Here is a 12938-nt window from a genome sequence, read left to right on the forward strand (position 1 = left end):
GTAAAAAGTAGGAATTTTTGGAAACTCAGTCTGTATATAGTCCCATGTTTTCTGAGTAATAATCCCATTCGTGAAGGCATTCTCGACAAACTCATAGAATTTGATATCGAATCTGTCACTAAGGCTGGGAGAAATGCATCTATACCAGTCTGAGTTATCCAGGATTTTCTTGCACATATGCACATACTGTTTGTTATCCATAACTACAATATTCCCACCCTTGTCGGATGTTTAAAGAAAAATTGTTGGTTAAATTATTTTAAGCTTGTTGTTCCTCAAGGGTCAGATTTAACTTGTGCTTGGGTTGAATAGGTAATTTTTCAATAACTCTCGATACTAATTTGTGGAAGGCCACCACATTCGGGTTTGGTGCTGGGCGGAGGAAAACAATCAGACTTTTTCTTGATTAAAAAGCCCGTAGAAGATGGTTTATCTGGGGTTTGGCCGCATATCTGCAGAGGTTGTTTTACGTCAATGCAGTCTATAAGATCAGTCTGGTCGCTCTCCTCTAGAAGTGAAATTTATTGATCAATTGCCCTTTGTTCATCTTTGTTTATTTGTGGAATAGGATTTTGTTCACGTTTGTTATACATGCTCTTAAGTGTTAATTTATGAGAAAACATTTGTAGATCTTTGATAAGATCAAAGTTATCAATACTAGAGGTTGGACAGAATCCTAAACCTTTAGAGAGAAGTTTGGTTTTATGATCAGTGAGTGGATGGATGTGAAGAAAGGTTAATTATATTCATTTGGGATATGTGGATTTGTTTGTTGCTTTTGCTGGTGTTGGGATCTGTGCGGTTCTAAAAAAGGTAACCTTGTGATGTGTGCGGTATAGATGAAACAACTGTATTCATGTCCTTGTGTGTGTGTCATCAATGGATGAAATAGAGAAAAGCCTCACCCAGTGAGTTACCTGACACCATAGAAGAAGTAGAACACCCATTAGTGCGAATATTTTGTATGGGATGTTGATTATTCTCTCATAGTGATTTCATGACTGATGGGTCCTGTGTCCCTTTGCAATTTCTTTGTCATTTTTTACAACCATTGTCTTTGTTTTTGAAAGAAACCTGTGATTGGGTGGAAAAAGAAGACACATCAGGAAGTGAATGCGAAGTTTTAGAAGCATTATTCAAATTATTGGGATGCAATGTTGATTTATTATGTCTGGAATACCACTTATAAGCCTTTCCTTCTCTAAAGGCTGTTCAAAATAGTCCTATTGAATTTATCTAAACGTTCATTAAGAGTCTTCTCTTTTATTGGCATAGGAAGTCTCAGTTTTTTAAAGGATGGAGTAAAGGATTCATAAGATCATGATCTATGTCCACTTCGGCTATTTGTTTTTTATATGCTGATATTAGTAAAACCATCAATTCTTTGGAACGACGATTGAGAATTTTTTTCCCAATCTTTTTTGAAATCAGCATCAATGTTATTAAGTGTGGGAGTCCTTAAGGCTCCCCTCTTCAGGGAAGGTTTTAACAATCGTAGTACATATGGTCTATAAAACAAAACATACATTCGCATTCATCATCATTCACATATGTATTGCTTGGTCTGGGTGGGACAAGGAAAAGGGTACTTGCCTTGATGAAAATTGTCAACACACAGCCAACAATGGGATAAAAACCATGGAAACGGTAGAAGTCAGTCAATGAAAGGTGGTGAATATGAAAAGCAAAGGAAAAAGACAAAGGCCTCCCCAGCCTTCAGGGTGGGTGAATTAAGGGGGGTGCGATGGAATCACTTGGCATGGAGGAAGAGGAAAAGGGGCATATATCTCATAAGTAAGGTGCTATATGAATCTAAAAGAGTTATACAAAAACACATATTAAATGGTAAATTTACAGCCCTAGCCTAAGGGATAGCCTTTAGATCTTTTAAAGAGATCCTTACGGACCATCAACTCTATATAGCCTTGCTCAAAGCATATTCAAAAAGAACTGGAAAAGCCTGAGCAGTATGCAGTATGATTGTAGGATAGTCATGCATCCAGTGTTCCTCTGGATCCAACTAAATAAAAATAAATGCAAAGTACTATAATATAATAATAATAAGCTGTGTGGATCATCGTAGCAGGTATGCATTTACTTAGTGGAATACTTTTTTTTTTTTTTTTAGATTGATTTATTTTTTTTTTCGTTTGAAAACAAGATAGTATTTCATTTTTTATTTAGTTGGATCGGGAGAAACACCGGTACATGACTATCCTGCAATGACTATCCTACAAGGGTGGGAATATTGTAGTTATGGATAACGAACAGTATGAGCAAGAAAATCCTGGATAACTCGTACTGTTATAGACACATTTCTCCTAGCCATATTGACAAATTCAATATCAAATTCTATGAGTTTGTCGATTAATGCCTTCGCGAATGGGAGAAAATGTGGGACTATATACGGACTGAGTTTCCAAAAATTCCTGCTTTTTTACTCTCTCCCAAAAGCTCATAAAAGCCTTAACAACCCACTGGGAAGAGCTATCCTCTCAGGGAATGGGACTCTGACTAAAAACTTAAGTCGTCTAATTGACAAACACCTCAGACCACATGTAATTAGTCTCCCCTCATATATAAAAGATACCATTCACTTTCTAAAAATTCTTGAAAATCTCCATATGATGTCTTCATGATCTGAGATGACCCTGTGGACTTGCTTAACTCTTTGTTGAGGAGACTCAACAAAAAGGAATTCAATCTAATGTTCACTATGGTCCATCACTCTTACAAGATCACATTTTTGGATGACACGGTATCATGTGACACCAATGACATGCTGAAGAGCTGCCTTTTTCGCAAGGCGACGGCAGGCAGTTCTCTTATTCATGCCTCTAGCTTCCACCTCAATACTCAGATCAATTCCATACAGTCAGTATCTTAGGATTAGGAGAAAATGCTCGGAAGAATCATCTTTCCAGCAGGAAGCACAAAAATTGAGAAAGAATGCTCGAAAGAGGATACACCAAAACCTGTTTAAAAAAAGCCTATAAAAAAGGCAATGAGCCTTACTAGGAGCAAATCATTATATGGTTCCAAAACCCTTAGAAAATAAGATGATTCTACTTGCATTATCATGAAATTGTCAGATCAGCACTCTAAGATCAGACACATCATACAAAAACATTAGCCCCTATTATCTTTGGACGCTAACATAGGTAGATTTATATCCCAGGTTCTTCAGATCACATATAGAAGAGCTAGCTCATTGAGGGACTATGTCATCCAAAGTGAATATAAGGGAGAGAGAAGGTAGGATCCATGTAAATCCAAAGGCACAGTATTTGGAGGCTGCAGTCACTGTAGATTTATACAGGTCCATCACTTACACTACCAAATGGACATCTTGTTAAGGCTAAACACTTTGTCAACTGCAAGACCTGTGGTGTAGTATATCTCTTGCTCTGTGACTGCAGTTCCTTCTATGTTGGCAAAACTAAAAATCCATTCTCTCAGAGCTACCATTTACCCTGGCCTCAATGAGACAGTCAATTATAAGCCCTTTTTAGAGGGTTTTGTCTCAGGAGGAATGGAGAAGTAATCTATTCTCTTCTCCTTCGCTCTCCCCTCATGATTCATCTGTTTGTTCTCCTTTATGTAACTTTACCAATTTATGACTTCCTAGGCCGGGGGATCTACTATTTATGGCTTGGGCTGACGCTCTGAACATGGATGCCTTGATGGGCAGACCCTCTCCTCCTCTCCCACAGGAGGTGGATTGATTACACAAGTGACTTAATTATATATAGACAACTCCTTTAGCTCAGGGAGTAGTCTGGTCTCAGATGAGCAGAGCGTGACCAGCTGTGTAGATCATCGTAGCAGGTATGCATTTACTTAGTGGAATACTTCAGTTAGATTTTTAGATTTTTTTTTTTTTAAATATTTGAGAACAAGATAGATGAATATCATCTCTTTCTTTCCTATTATATTATAGTACTTTATATTTCATGTTTTATTTAGTTGGATCTGGAGAAACATCAGTACATGACTATCCTGCAATCATACTGCTCAGGCTTTTCCAGTCCTTTTTGAATATGCTTTGAGGAAGGCTATATAGGATTGATGTTTCATAAGGATCTATTTAACCACTTCAATACAGGGCACTTTCCCCCCTTCCTGCCCAAGCCAATTTTAAGCGTTCAGCACTGTCGCTTTTTAAATGATAATTGCGTGGTCATGCTACACTGTACCCAAACACAATTTTTATCATTTTGTTCCCCCAAGTATAGCTTTCTTTTGGTGGTATTTGATCACCTCTGGGGTTTTATTTGCGAAACAAATTAAAAAAAAAAATTTTTTTTTTCTTTGTTTCGGTTATAACATTTGGTTATAACAGTTTTTCTCCTTCACTGATGGTCACTGATAAGGTGGCACTGATATGCGGCACTGGGTACTCATAGGTGGCACTGATATGCAGCACTGATGAGCACTGAAAGGCTGCACTGATGGGTATTTATGGGTGGCACTGATAGGCAGCATGGATGGGTACTGATAGGTGGCACTGATGCACACTGATAGATGGCACTGGCAAGCATTGTTGATGGGCACTGATTGGCATCATATGTGGGCACTGGTTGGCATCCCTGGTCTTTAAGACGCAAGTGAGGAAAAGCCCATACACTGCTTTTCCTGTTTACATCGTGATCAGCTGTGATTGGACACAGCTGATCACATGGTAAAGAGCCTCTGTCAGAGGCTCTTTGCCAAAATCAGGGTTGCGGTGTGTCGAACTGACACAGAGCACCACCGATGTCAGGGTAACACAACCACTTTGCGCATATCATACTGCGGTATGGCGGGCGGGAAGTGGTTAAAAGATCTAAGGGCTATTCCGTAGGCTGAGGATTTTTTTCATCTTTAATATGAAATTTTATTTACCATTTAATATATGTTTTTGTATTACTTCATATAGCACCTTACTTATGAGATATGTGCCCCTTTCCCTCTTCGTCCATGCCAGGTGATCCCAGCGCACCCCCCCCTTGATTCACCCTGAAGGCTGGGGAGGCCTTTGTCTTTTACTCTCTGCTTCTCATATACACCACCTTTCGTTGACTGACTGACTTCTACTGTTTTCACTGTTTTTATCCCATTGTTGGCTGTGTGTTGACAATTTTCATCAAGGCACTGTAAGTACCCTTTTCCTTGTCAAGTCAAGCTTTATTGTCATTAGAACTATAACTAAGTAGAACGAAATATCGTATCTCACAGGGCCACGGTGCTACATGCAAATTAAACATAATTATAACTAGATGTACAAAGAATAAAAACAGTGAGGAATACACATCTGGGAACTGTACATATAGTATATGTTTCCAAAAGTCTATGTAGCAGCAATTGTTTATAAAAGTGTCTAGTGCATATTCAAGAGTGAAAAGGAGGGGACCGGAGACGTTCCTGATCACAATATATAGGAATGGAAGAGGTTTCAAAGAGGATTGGAGTTGAAGGCTCTCACATCCTGGGGGAAAAAACTGTTATACAGTCTGACAGTCCTGGTTTTGATACTCTGGTACCTTCTACCTGATGGCAAGAGCTGAAAGAGACTGTGGGAGGGATGAGTAGGATCCCTCACGATACTGGTAGCTTTTCTGGAGCATCGTGTATGGAAAATGTCCAGGATGGAGGGGAGAGACACCAATAATCTTTTCAGCCGTCTTCACTAGCCGCTGCAGCGTCTTGCGGTCAGCAGAACTGCAGTTCCCATACCAGACAATGATGCAGCTGGTCAGCACGCTTTCAATGGTTCCCCTATAAAATGTAATAAGGATGGGTGGGGGGAGACTGGCTTTTTTAAGGCGGTGGAGAAAATATAGGTGCTGTTGTGCCTTCTTGGTTAGTGACGTAATGGTGGTTGTCCAGGTAAGATCCTCTGAGGTGTGCACACCCAGGAATTTAATACTGCTTACTCTCTCCACAGTCAAGCTGTCGATAGTCAGTGGGGAGTGATCAACAGAATTTCTCCTGAAATCCATCACATGCTTACATTAAGGAACAGGTTGTTTGTCCCACCCGGACCATGTCATGCATATGTGAATGATGATGAATGCTCTAATGTATGTTTTGTTTTATGGACCATATGTACTACGATTTGTTAACCTTCCCTGAAGAAGGGGCTTTAAGGACTCTGAAACGTGTTGGCGATTGGTTTATATACAATTGTACTCTCGTTTTTAGTGTTTTTTTGCCTTGTGGCCACAGACCACATTTTTCATGTCTTTCGTATGTATGTTTTATACTGTTAATTTCTTTTAAATACTTTTTTGATACCAATAAATATAATATATTTAATATTATTGTGCCTGACCTTTGCACATTCCTTGAGCCTAAAAAGTCCCAACTTTTCTGAGCAGAGATTTCTTTCTCTACGCAGTACAGTAAGTACACTCTCAGCACAAAACCTCGGTCTGCCATGGACATGTGTGGCAGCTGAGCGTTAAAGCCTAATTTTTTGCTGTCGCATACATGAATTATGTGATCAGCAAGAGTTTAAGACTCCTGACAAATAGGCGAGACAAGACAGTTAGGAAAAGTTACCTCAAAAACCTACAAGGTAGCAGAAAGCAGGTGAAAATCCAAATTGGGTTGAGAAATATGTCTTTTACATATACGCAGATTGGATACTGCAATCTGCAATTTTTAGAGAAAAGTCTGTTTGGGCTTGTTGCCTATCGAGTAGTACCTGGTTTTCCAGTCTTGGGAAAAATGGATTGAACAGAAGGAAGTAATGTGTTTGTGAATTTTAAGTACACTCCTAGTTACCCAATACATGGTACACAGTTACTGGCAGTATCCGCCCTTTGCCCAGACTAAGTAGATAATTGTGTGGCGTTTGCATGGGTGCTGTTGTACGAGGCAGAACTGATTTGCAAATTGGGTGTTTCAGCAGCCTTTCTTCAATTTCCCTAAAATATCTGTGAGGAATCATACAGGATTCCTGGTCAGTGTGCTGGGAGTACGCAGTACAGTAAGTACACTCTCAGTACACAACCTCAGTTTGCCATGGACATGTGTGGCAGCTGAGCGTTAAAGCCCACTTTCTCTGCTGTCGCAAACATAGGCGAGACAAGACAGTTAGTAAAAGTTACTGTAGTTGAATGTACAGTGCCTTGCAAAAGTATTTACCCCCCCTTTGATTTTTACCTATTTTGTTACATTACAGCCTTTGGTTCAATGTTTTTTTAATCTGAATTATATGTGATGAATCAGAACACAATAGTCTAAGTTGGTGAAGTAAAATTAGAAAAGTATATACATAAAACTATTTTTCAGAAATAAAAAACTGATAATTGGCATGTGCGTATATATTCACCCCCTTTGTTATGGAGCCCATAAAAAGCTCTGGTGCAACCAATTACCTTCAGGAGTCACACAATTAGTGAAATGATATCCACCTTTGTGCAATCTAAGTGTCACATGATCCGTCATTACATATACACACCTTTTTTGAAAGGCCCCAGAGGCTGCAACACCTAAGCAAGAGGCACCACTAACCAAACGCTGCCATGAAGACCAAGGAACTCTCCAAACAAGTAAGGGGGAATGTTGTTGAGAAGTACAAGTCAGGGTTAGGTTATAAAAAAAATATCCAAATCTTTGATCTCTAGGAGCACCATCAAATCTATCCTAACCAAATGGAAAGAACATGGCACAACAGCAAACCTGCCAAGAGACGGCCGCACACCAAAACTCACAGACCAGGCAAGGAGGGCATTAATCAGAGAGGCAACACAGAGACCTAAGTTAACCCTGGAGAAGCTGCAGAGTTCCACAGCAGAGACTGGAGTATCTGTACATAGGACGACAATAAGCCTTACGCCCCATAGAGTTGGGCTTTATGGCAGAGTGGCCAGAAGAAAGCCATTACTTTTTGAGTTTGCGAAAAGGCGTGTGGGAGACTCCCAAAATGTATGGAGGAATGTCCTCTGGTCTGATGAGACTAAAATTGAACTTTTTAACCATCAAAGAAAACGCTATGTCTGGCGCAAACCCAACACATCACATCACCCAAAGAACACCATCCCCACAGTGAAACATGGTGATGGCAGCATCATGCTGTGGGGATGTTTTTCAGCAGTCGGGACTGGGAAACTGGTCAGAGTTGAGGAAAAGGTAGATGGTGCTAAATACAGGGATATTCTTGAGCAAAACCTGTACCACTCTGTGTGTGATTTGAGGCTAGGACGAAGGTTCACCTTCCAGCAGGACAATGACCCAAAACACACTGCTAAAGCAACACTTGAGTGGTTTAAGGGGAAACATGTAAATGTGTTGGAATGGCCAAAAGTATATAAGTAAATATAAGCTCAAAAGTCTGGTTTGATTTGAACGCCCCTCGTACATACCTGGGCTGTTCTGGGGATGGGGAGGATCTTTAGGCCTTGACTCCCCATACACACACTATCAATTATAAAATTATAAATTAATAAATAAATAAAAAGGAAAAGGGAGTGAAGAGGAGAAAAGAGAAGGAAAGAGATCTAGAAAAGCTCCAATCAGATGTAATAAAGCTCCAACCAGTTAATCTCTCCTGGGCTCCAAGTGCTTACGGGGGGGGGTCTCGTGGAATCAAGGTGGATCTATCCATTGGTGCCAAGGATCCCATGTTTCCATGTGTCGGTCTACCCGGTCAATCAGTCTAGCCGACATGGACTCCATAACCTCCACGTCCTTGATTCTGGCATAAAGATCAGGTAGTGTCGGGGGGTTTTGTTTCTATTGAAGGGCCACTAGACATCTAGCTTATCTACACATCGTTAATATGTGTTGCCAATGTTTTGGCTAAACTGGGTAATTTTAGGAGGGGAGGCCCAATAAAAAAAATTTGGGAGAGAGGGATATCTACCTTAAACAGCCGATGGAGCAGTCCCTGGACCAAATGCCAGTAAGGCTGGAGGGCTGGACAACTCCAGTAGATGTGGAATAACGTGCCCCGGTCCTGGAGACATCTCCAGGAGTGATCCGAGGCCTACACACACTTTTCTTGATCCCGTCTCAATTAACCTTTATTTATTTTTCCTTTCCTTTCCTTTCCGATTTTCTTTCCTTTCTGACTTCTTTCCCTTTCCTTTCTTTTCTTTTTCTTTTTCTCTTTCTCTTTTTTTCTTTTTTTGTCCTTCTTCTTTTTTTTCCTTTTCTTCCTTTCTTTTCCTTTTTTTTCCATCTTTTATGTAGTTACCAACCCTTTGGAACACTCCAGAAACTATACTGTATAAGCACCCCAAGGCCCATCTTGAATCTATGTTCATTTCTGATTCTACCAGCCATGAAAGACCATATACATATGGATCCTTTAGTATCAATTCAGAGGCTTGATCACCTCGCCAGAATACACTGATCTGTATATTGATGTATGGTCTAAAATATATATTCCTTTTGTAATTTTAGCAGATTTTGCCTTTATGATTGTTTGTTATGAATCTGTGTACAACTATTTCTGGGTGTACCTTTTTTTGTTTGCTTTCTGTTTAAAAAACAAAACAAAACAAAAAAACCCCTCAATAAAACCACTGAACAAGAAATAATGTTATACACAAAATTACCCAAACTGTAATGGGCACATTTTTTCTAGTCTTTATATGAAGATTTTAGTATGCTGTATTCAGTGGCACATTTTGGTACAGTGGAACCTTGGTTTACGAGTAATGCGGTTAATGAGCGTTTTGAAAGACAAGCAACTTTAAAAAAAAAAATCCTGACTCGGTTTGCGAGTATTGTCTCGCAAAACGAGCAGGATTCAAGCCAATGGGGTGTGCAGTACCGCATTTGGCTAGAGGTGCGGCGGTGTCGGGCACACTCGGAACAGTTTGGAAATACTCAGTTCCCGAGTGTTTTCAAGCCTTTCCGAGGGTTTCCGAGTTCAGCCGAGCTGTCCCCAAGTATTTCCGAGGCTCTCCGGTGCCTCCCCCACCTCCTGGCCACATGCGGTATTGCATGCAATCGAAGTTAATGCGGAACGACTTAGCTTCGTTTCCATTGACTCCTATGGGGCAACTCGCTTTGATGTTTCGAGAGCTTTAGATTACATGCATTCTCCTGGAACAGATTATGCTCGTAATCCAAGGTTCCACTGTATTTCGTTTTGGTGTTCTGAAAGAAGAATGGTCATAGACCTTTTGTATTGCCCCATAGCAACAAACTATATTTACTCTCTTAGGCCCCTTTCACACTGGGGCGGTGGGGGCGTCGGCGGTAAAACAGCGATATTTTTAGCGCTGTTTTACCGCCGTTTTTGCGGCTGTATTCGGCCGATAGCGGTGCGGTTTTAACCCCCGCTGGCGGCCGAAAAAGGGTTAAAACCGCTCGTACAGCGCGGCTATTGCGATATAGCCGCGCTGTCCCTTTTGATTTCAATGGGCAGGAGCGGTGAGCACACCGCTCCTTCACCGCCCTCGGGCTTTCACACTGAACAAACAGCGGAGGCTGTTTAGGGGTGGTTTGCAGGCGGTATTTTTACGCCTGCAAACCGCCCCAGTGTGAAAGGGGCCTTACTATATAAACTGTCCAAAACTGTTCTTTTTAACCTATTGTGAAATTTCATATTTCATAATTTGTAATGTTCATGGTAACAACATGGGTTGTTACTCAGGAATAAAAAAAAACAAAAAAACAAAATATTGTAATTTTGTAGGATGTTCAGCATAGCCTTGCCTATAAGAAAATAATATAGTGAATCTTTTTTGTTATTTTGCTGGCCTGAGTTTTTGTAATCAAAAATAAAATCAGACATGTGAAGCAGGGTTTCATTCAATAAACTGTAATATGTGCCCAGTCTTTACACAATGGCAGATCCCTGTGTTTGTTTTTTTGTTTTTTTTGCTTAGTTAAATATAACAATGGTTTATGAATGCAAAACAAAAAAACTCAGTATAAGAAATCCTATTTAAATTTGTAATAATCCTTAAGGCCCAACTCCATGAAACCTAATAAACTCTACCTTGCATTGGGGCTGCACCCACACTGCAAGGGTTAACTTCTCATTTCAGTGTAAGGGGGTGAAAAGAGCTTTTACTTACCTGATCCTTTGCTGCCCTAGCAGTCGGAACACCACACTTTAGCAGTGGATTGTCCCGTTTCTTCCTCACATTCAGTACAGGGCTATGATCCCCGGTATCAGTCCCGATGATGTAAGAAGACTTTAGACTGCCAGAGCATAGGGAAGGAGAGGCTGTGGGGACCTATCTAATGGTGCAGGGCAGGAGCAGAGGATCAGACAAGTAGGAGTGCTTTACCATGGTGGGGCAAGGCATGTGAGAAGAGTGCTTTACCATATCACCCTGACCTAAACAAATAGTTAACTCTTACACTGCAGGTGCAACCCCAATGCAAGAGAAGATTTTTAGGCTTCCTGAAGTTCAGCTTTAAAAATGTTTCCATGTACTTATTGTTACTACGTACAATAATTTATTCCTTCTTTACTTCAGGAAGAACATCTACAAGCAACATGGTGCCCCCATCTCAATATGTTCTCCCTAATGATTTGCCAGTTGCTTTGTTGGATTGTGAAGAGGCCTTCTCACTCCTTTCATCAGAGGAGAAGCTTTATACCCATTTCATGTCTCGGGCCTCGTTTTATGGTGGTTTAATAGTTTTGTTTCAGACTTCACCGGAATCTCCAGCCATATATATTCTGCTGAATCGGATTTTCAGGGCTCAGAAGTCTTCAGCACTGCATGGAGTGGCTCTTACCCAGGGACTAACTGAGGATGAATTCCAGGTATACTAATGTTTTTCTTTAAGGGTATGCCTGACCAGACTTGAGGGATATATGAAAATACATTTAGGAACAGCCATAACTTCAGAGATCCTTTTACTACTACACATGTATATAATATTCTTGCAAGTCGTTAAATTAATCTACTTGTTTCTCATAGGAAAGCAGTAAGCAAATAATACATTGTATGCAAGATAAGCACATCTATAATTGATTTTTAATTTTGTGTGTGATCCAGTGAACAATTCATATCTTTTCTGATGATTAAAATAGGATTCAGAAAGAGCAACTTTAGAGTGTAAGTAGATTGTTAAACTATAGCACTTGTAATGTAATATGCAGTTAAATCTAAATCCAAAAAATGTAATATATAACTGCATACACGTTTTTTAACGAAAAAGTTTTTATTTATCTCCAAAAGGAGAAATAGTTAGCGTACATACAACGTACACAAAATATGACATGAAAATGTAACATTACTGAGTCCAACAAGGCACGTATTTTTTTTTTTTTTTTTTTTTTTAGTACAGAAAAAAATAAAAATAGCTAATATATCACATATTATTCTTGTATCAGTATTAGATGCAATAGTTCTAGAAGAATCTTCCACTAGCCTAGTAGTTCAGTTCTTTCTTTTATCTGGAATAAATTGACATTATCATTTACCCCTGGAGTGTGAGAGGAGAGGGGGAGGGAAAGGGAAAAGGAGAAGGATAGGGGGAAAAGAAAAGGGAGGGGGGGCAAAAAGTGGGGGGGAGCAAGGGATGTGTTAAACGCTTAAGGACCAGCCTCGTTTTGGATTTTAGGTGTTTACATGTTTAAAACAGGTTTTTCTGCTAGAAAATTACTTAGAACCCCCAAACATTATATATGGTTTTTCTTCTAACACCCTAGAGAATACAATGGCAGTCATTGCAATACTTTTTTTTGCACCGTATTTGCGCAGCGGTCTTATAAGCGCACTTTTTTTGGAAAAAATTCACTTTTTTGAATAAAAAAATAAAACAACAGTAAAGTTATCCCAATTTTTTTTTATATTGTGAAATATAATGTTACGCCAAGTAAATTGATACCCAACATGTCATGCTTGAAAATTGCGCCCGCTCGTGGAATGGCGTCAAACTTTTACCCTCAAAAATCTCCATAGGCGACGTTTAAAAAATTCTACAGGTTGCATATTTTGCGCTACAGAGGAGGTCTAGGGCTAGAATTATTGCTC

The 12938-nt window shown here is 39.8% G+C and overlaps 1 protein-coding gene across 1 annotated transcript in view; it reads left to right on the forward strand.

Moving 5' to 3' along the window:
• DPP3 (dipeptidyl peptidase 3) overlaps positions 1-12938 on the forward strand; it is a 122238-nt gene that overhangs the window by 35474 nt on the left and 73826 nt on the right. The window contains 1 exon segment of the mRNA XM_073605244.1: positions 11430-11722. Coding sequence (XP_073461345.1) covers positions 11450-11722 — 273 coding nt within the window. The 5' untranslated portion in view covers positions 11430-11449.

This window comes from Aquarana catesbeiana, linkage group LG11 (genome assembly GCF_042186555.1).
Source record: "Aquarana catesbeiana isolate 2022-GZ linkage group LG11, ASM4218655v1, whole genome shotgun sequence".
NCBI classification, from domain to species: domain Eukaryota; kingdom Metazoa; phylum Chordata; class Amphibia; order Anura; family Ranidae; genus Aquarana; species Aquarana catesbeiana.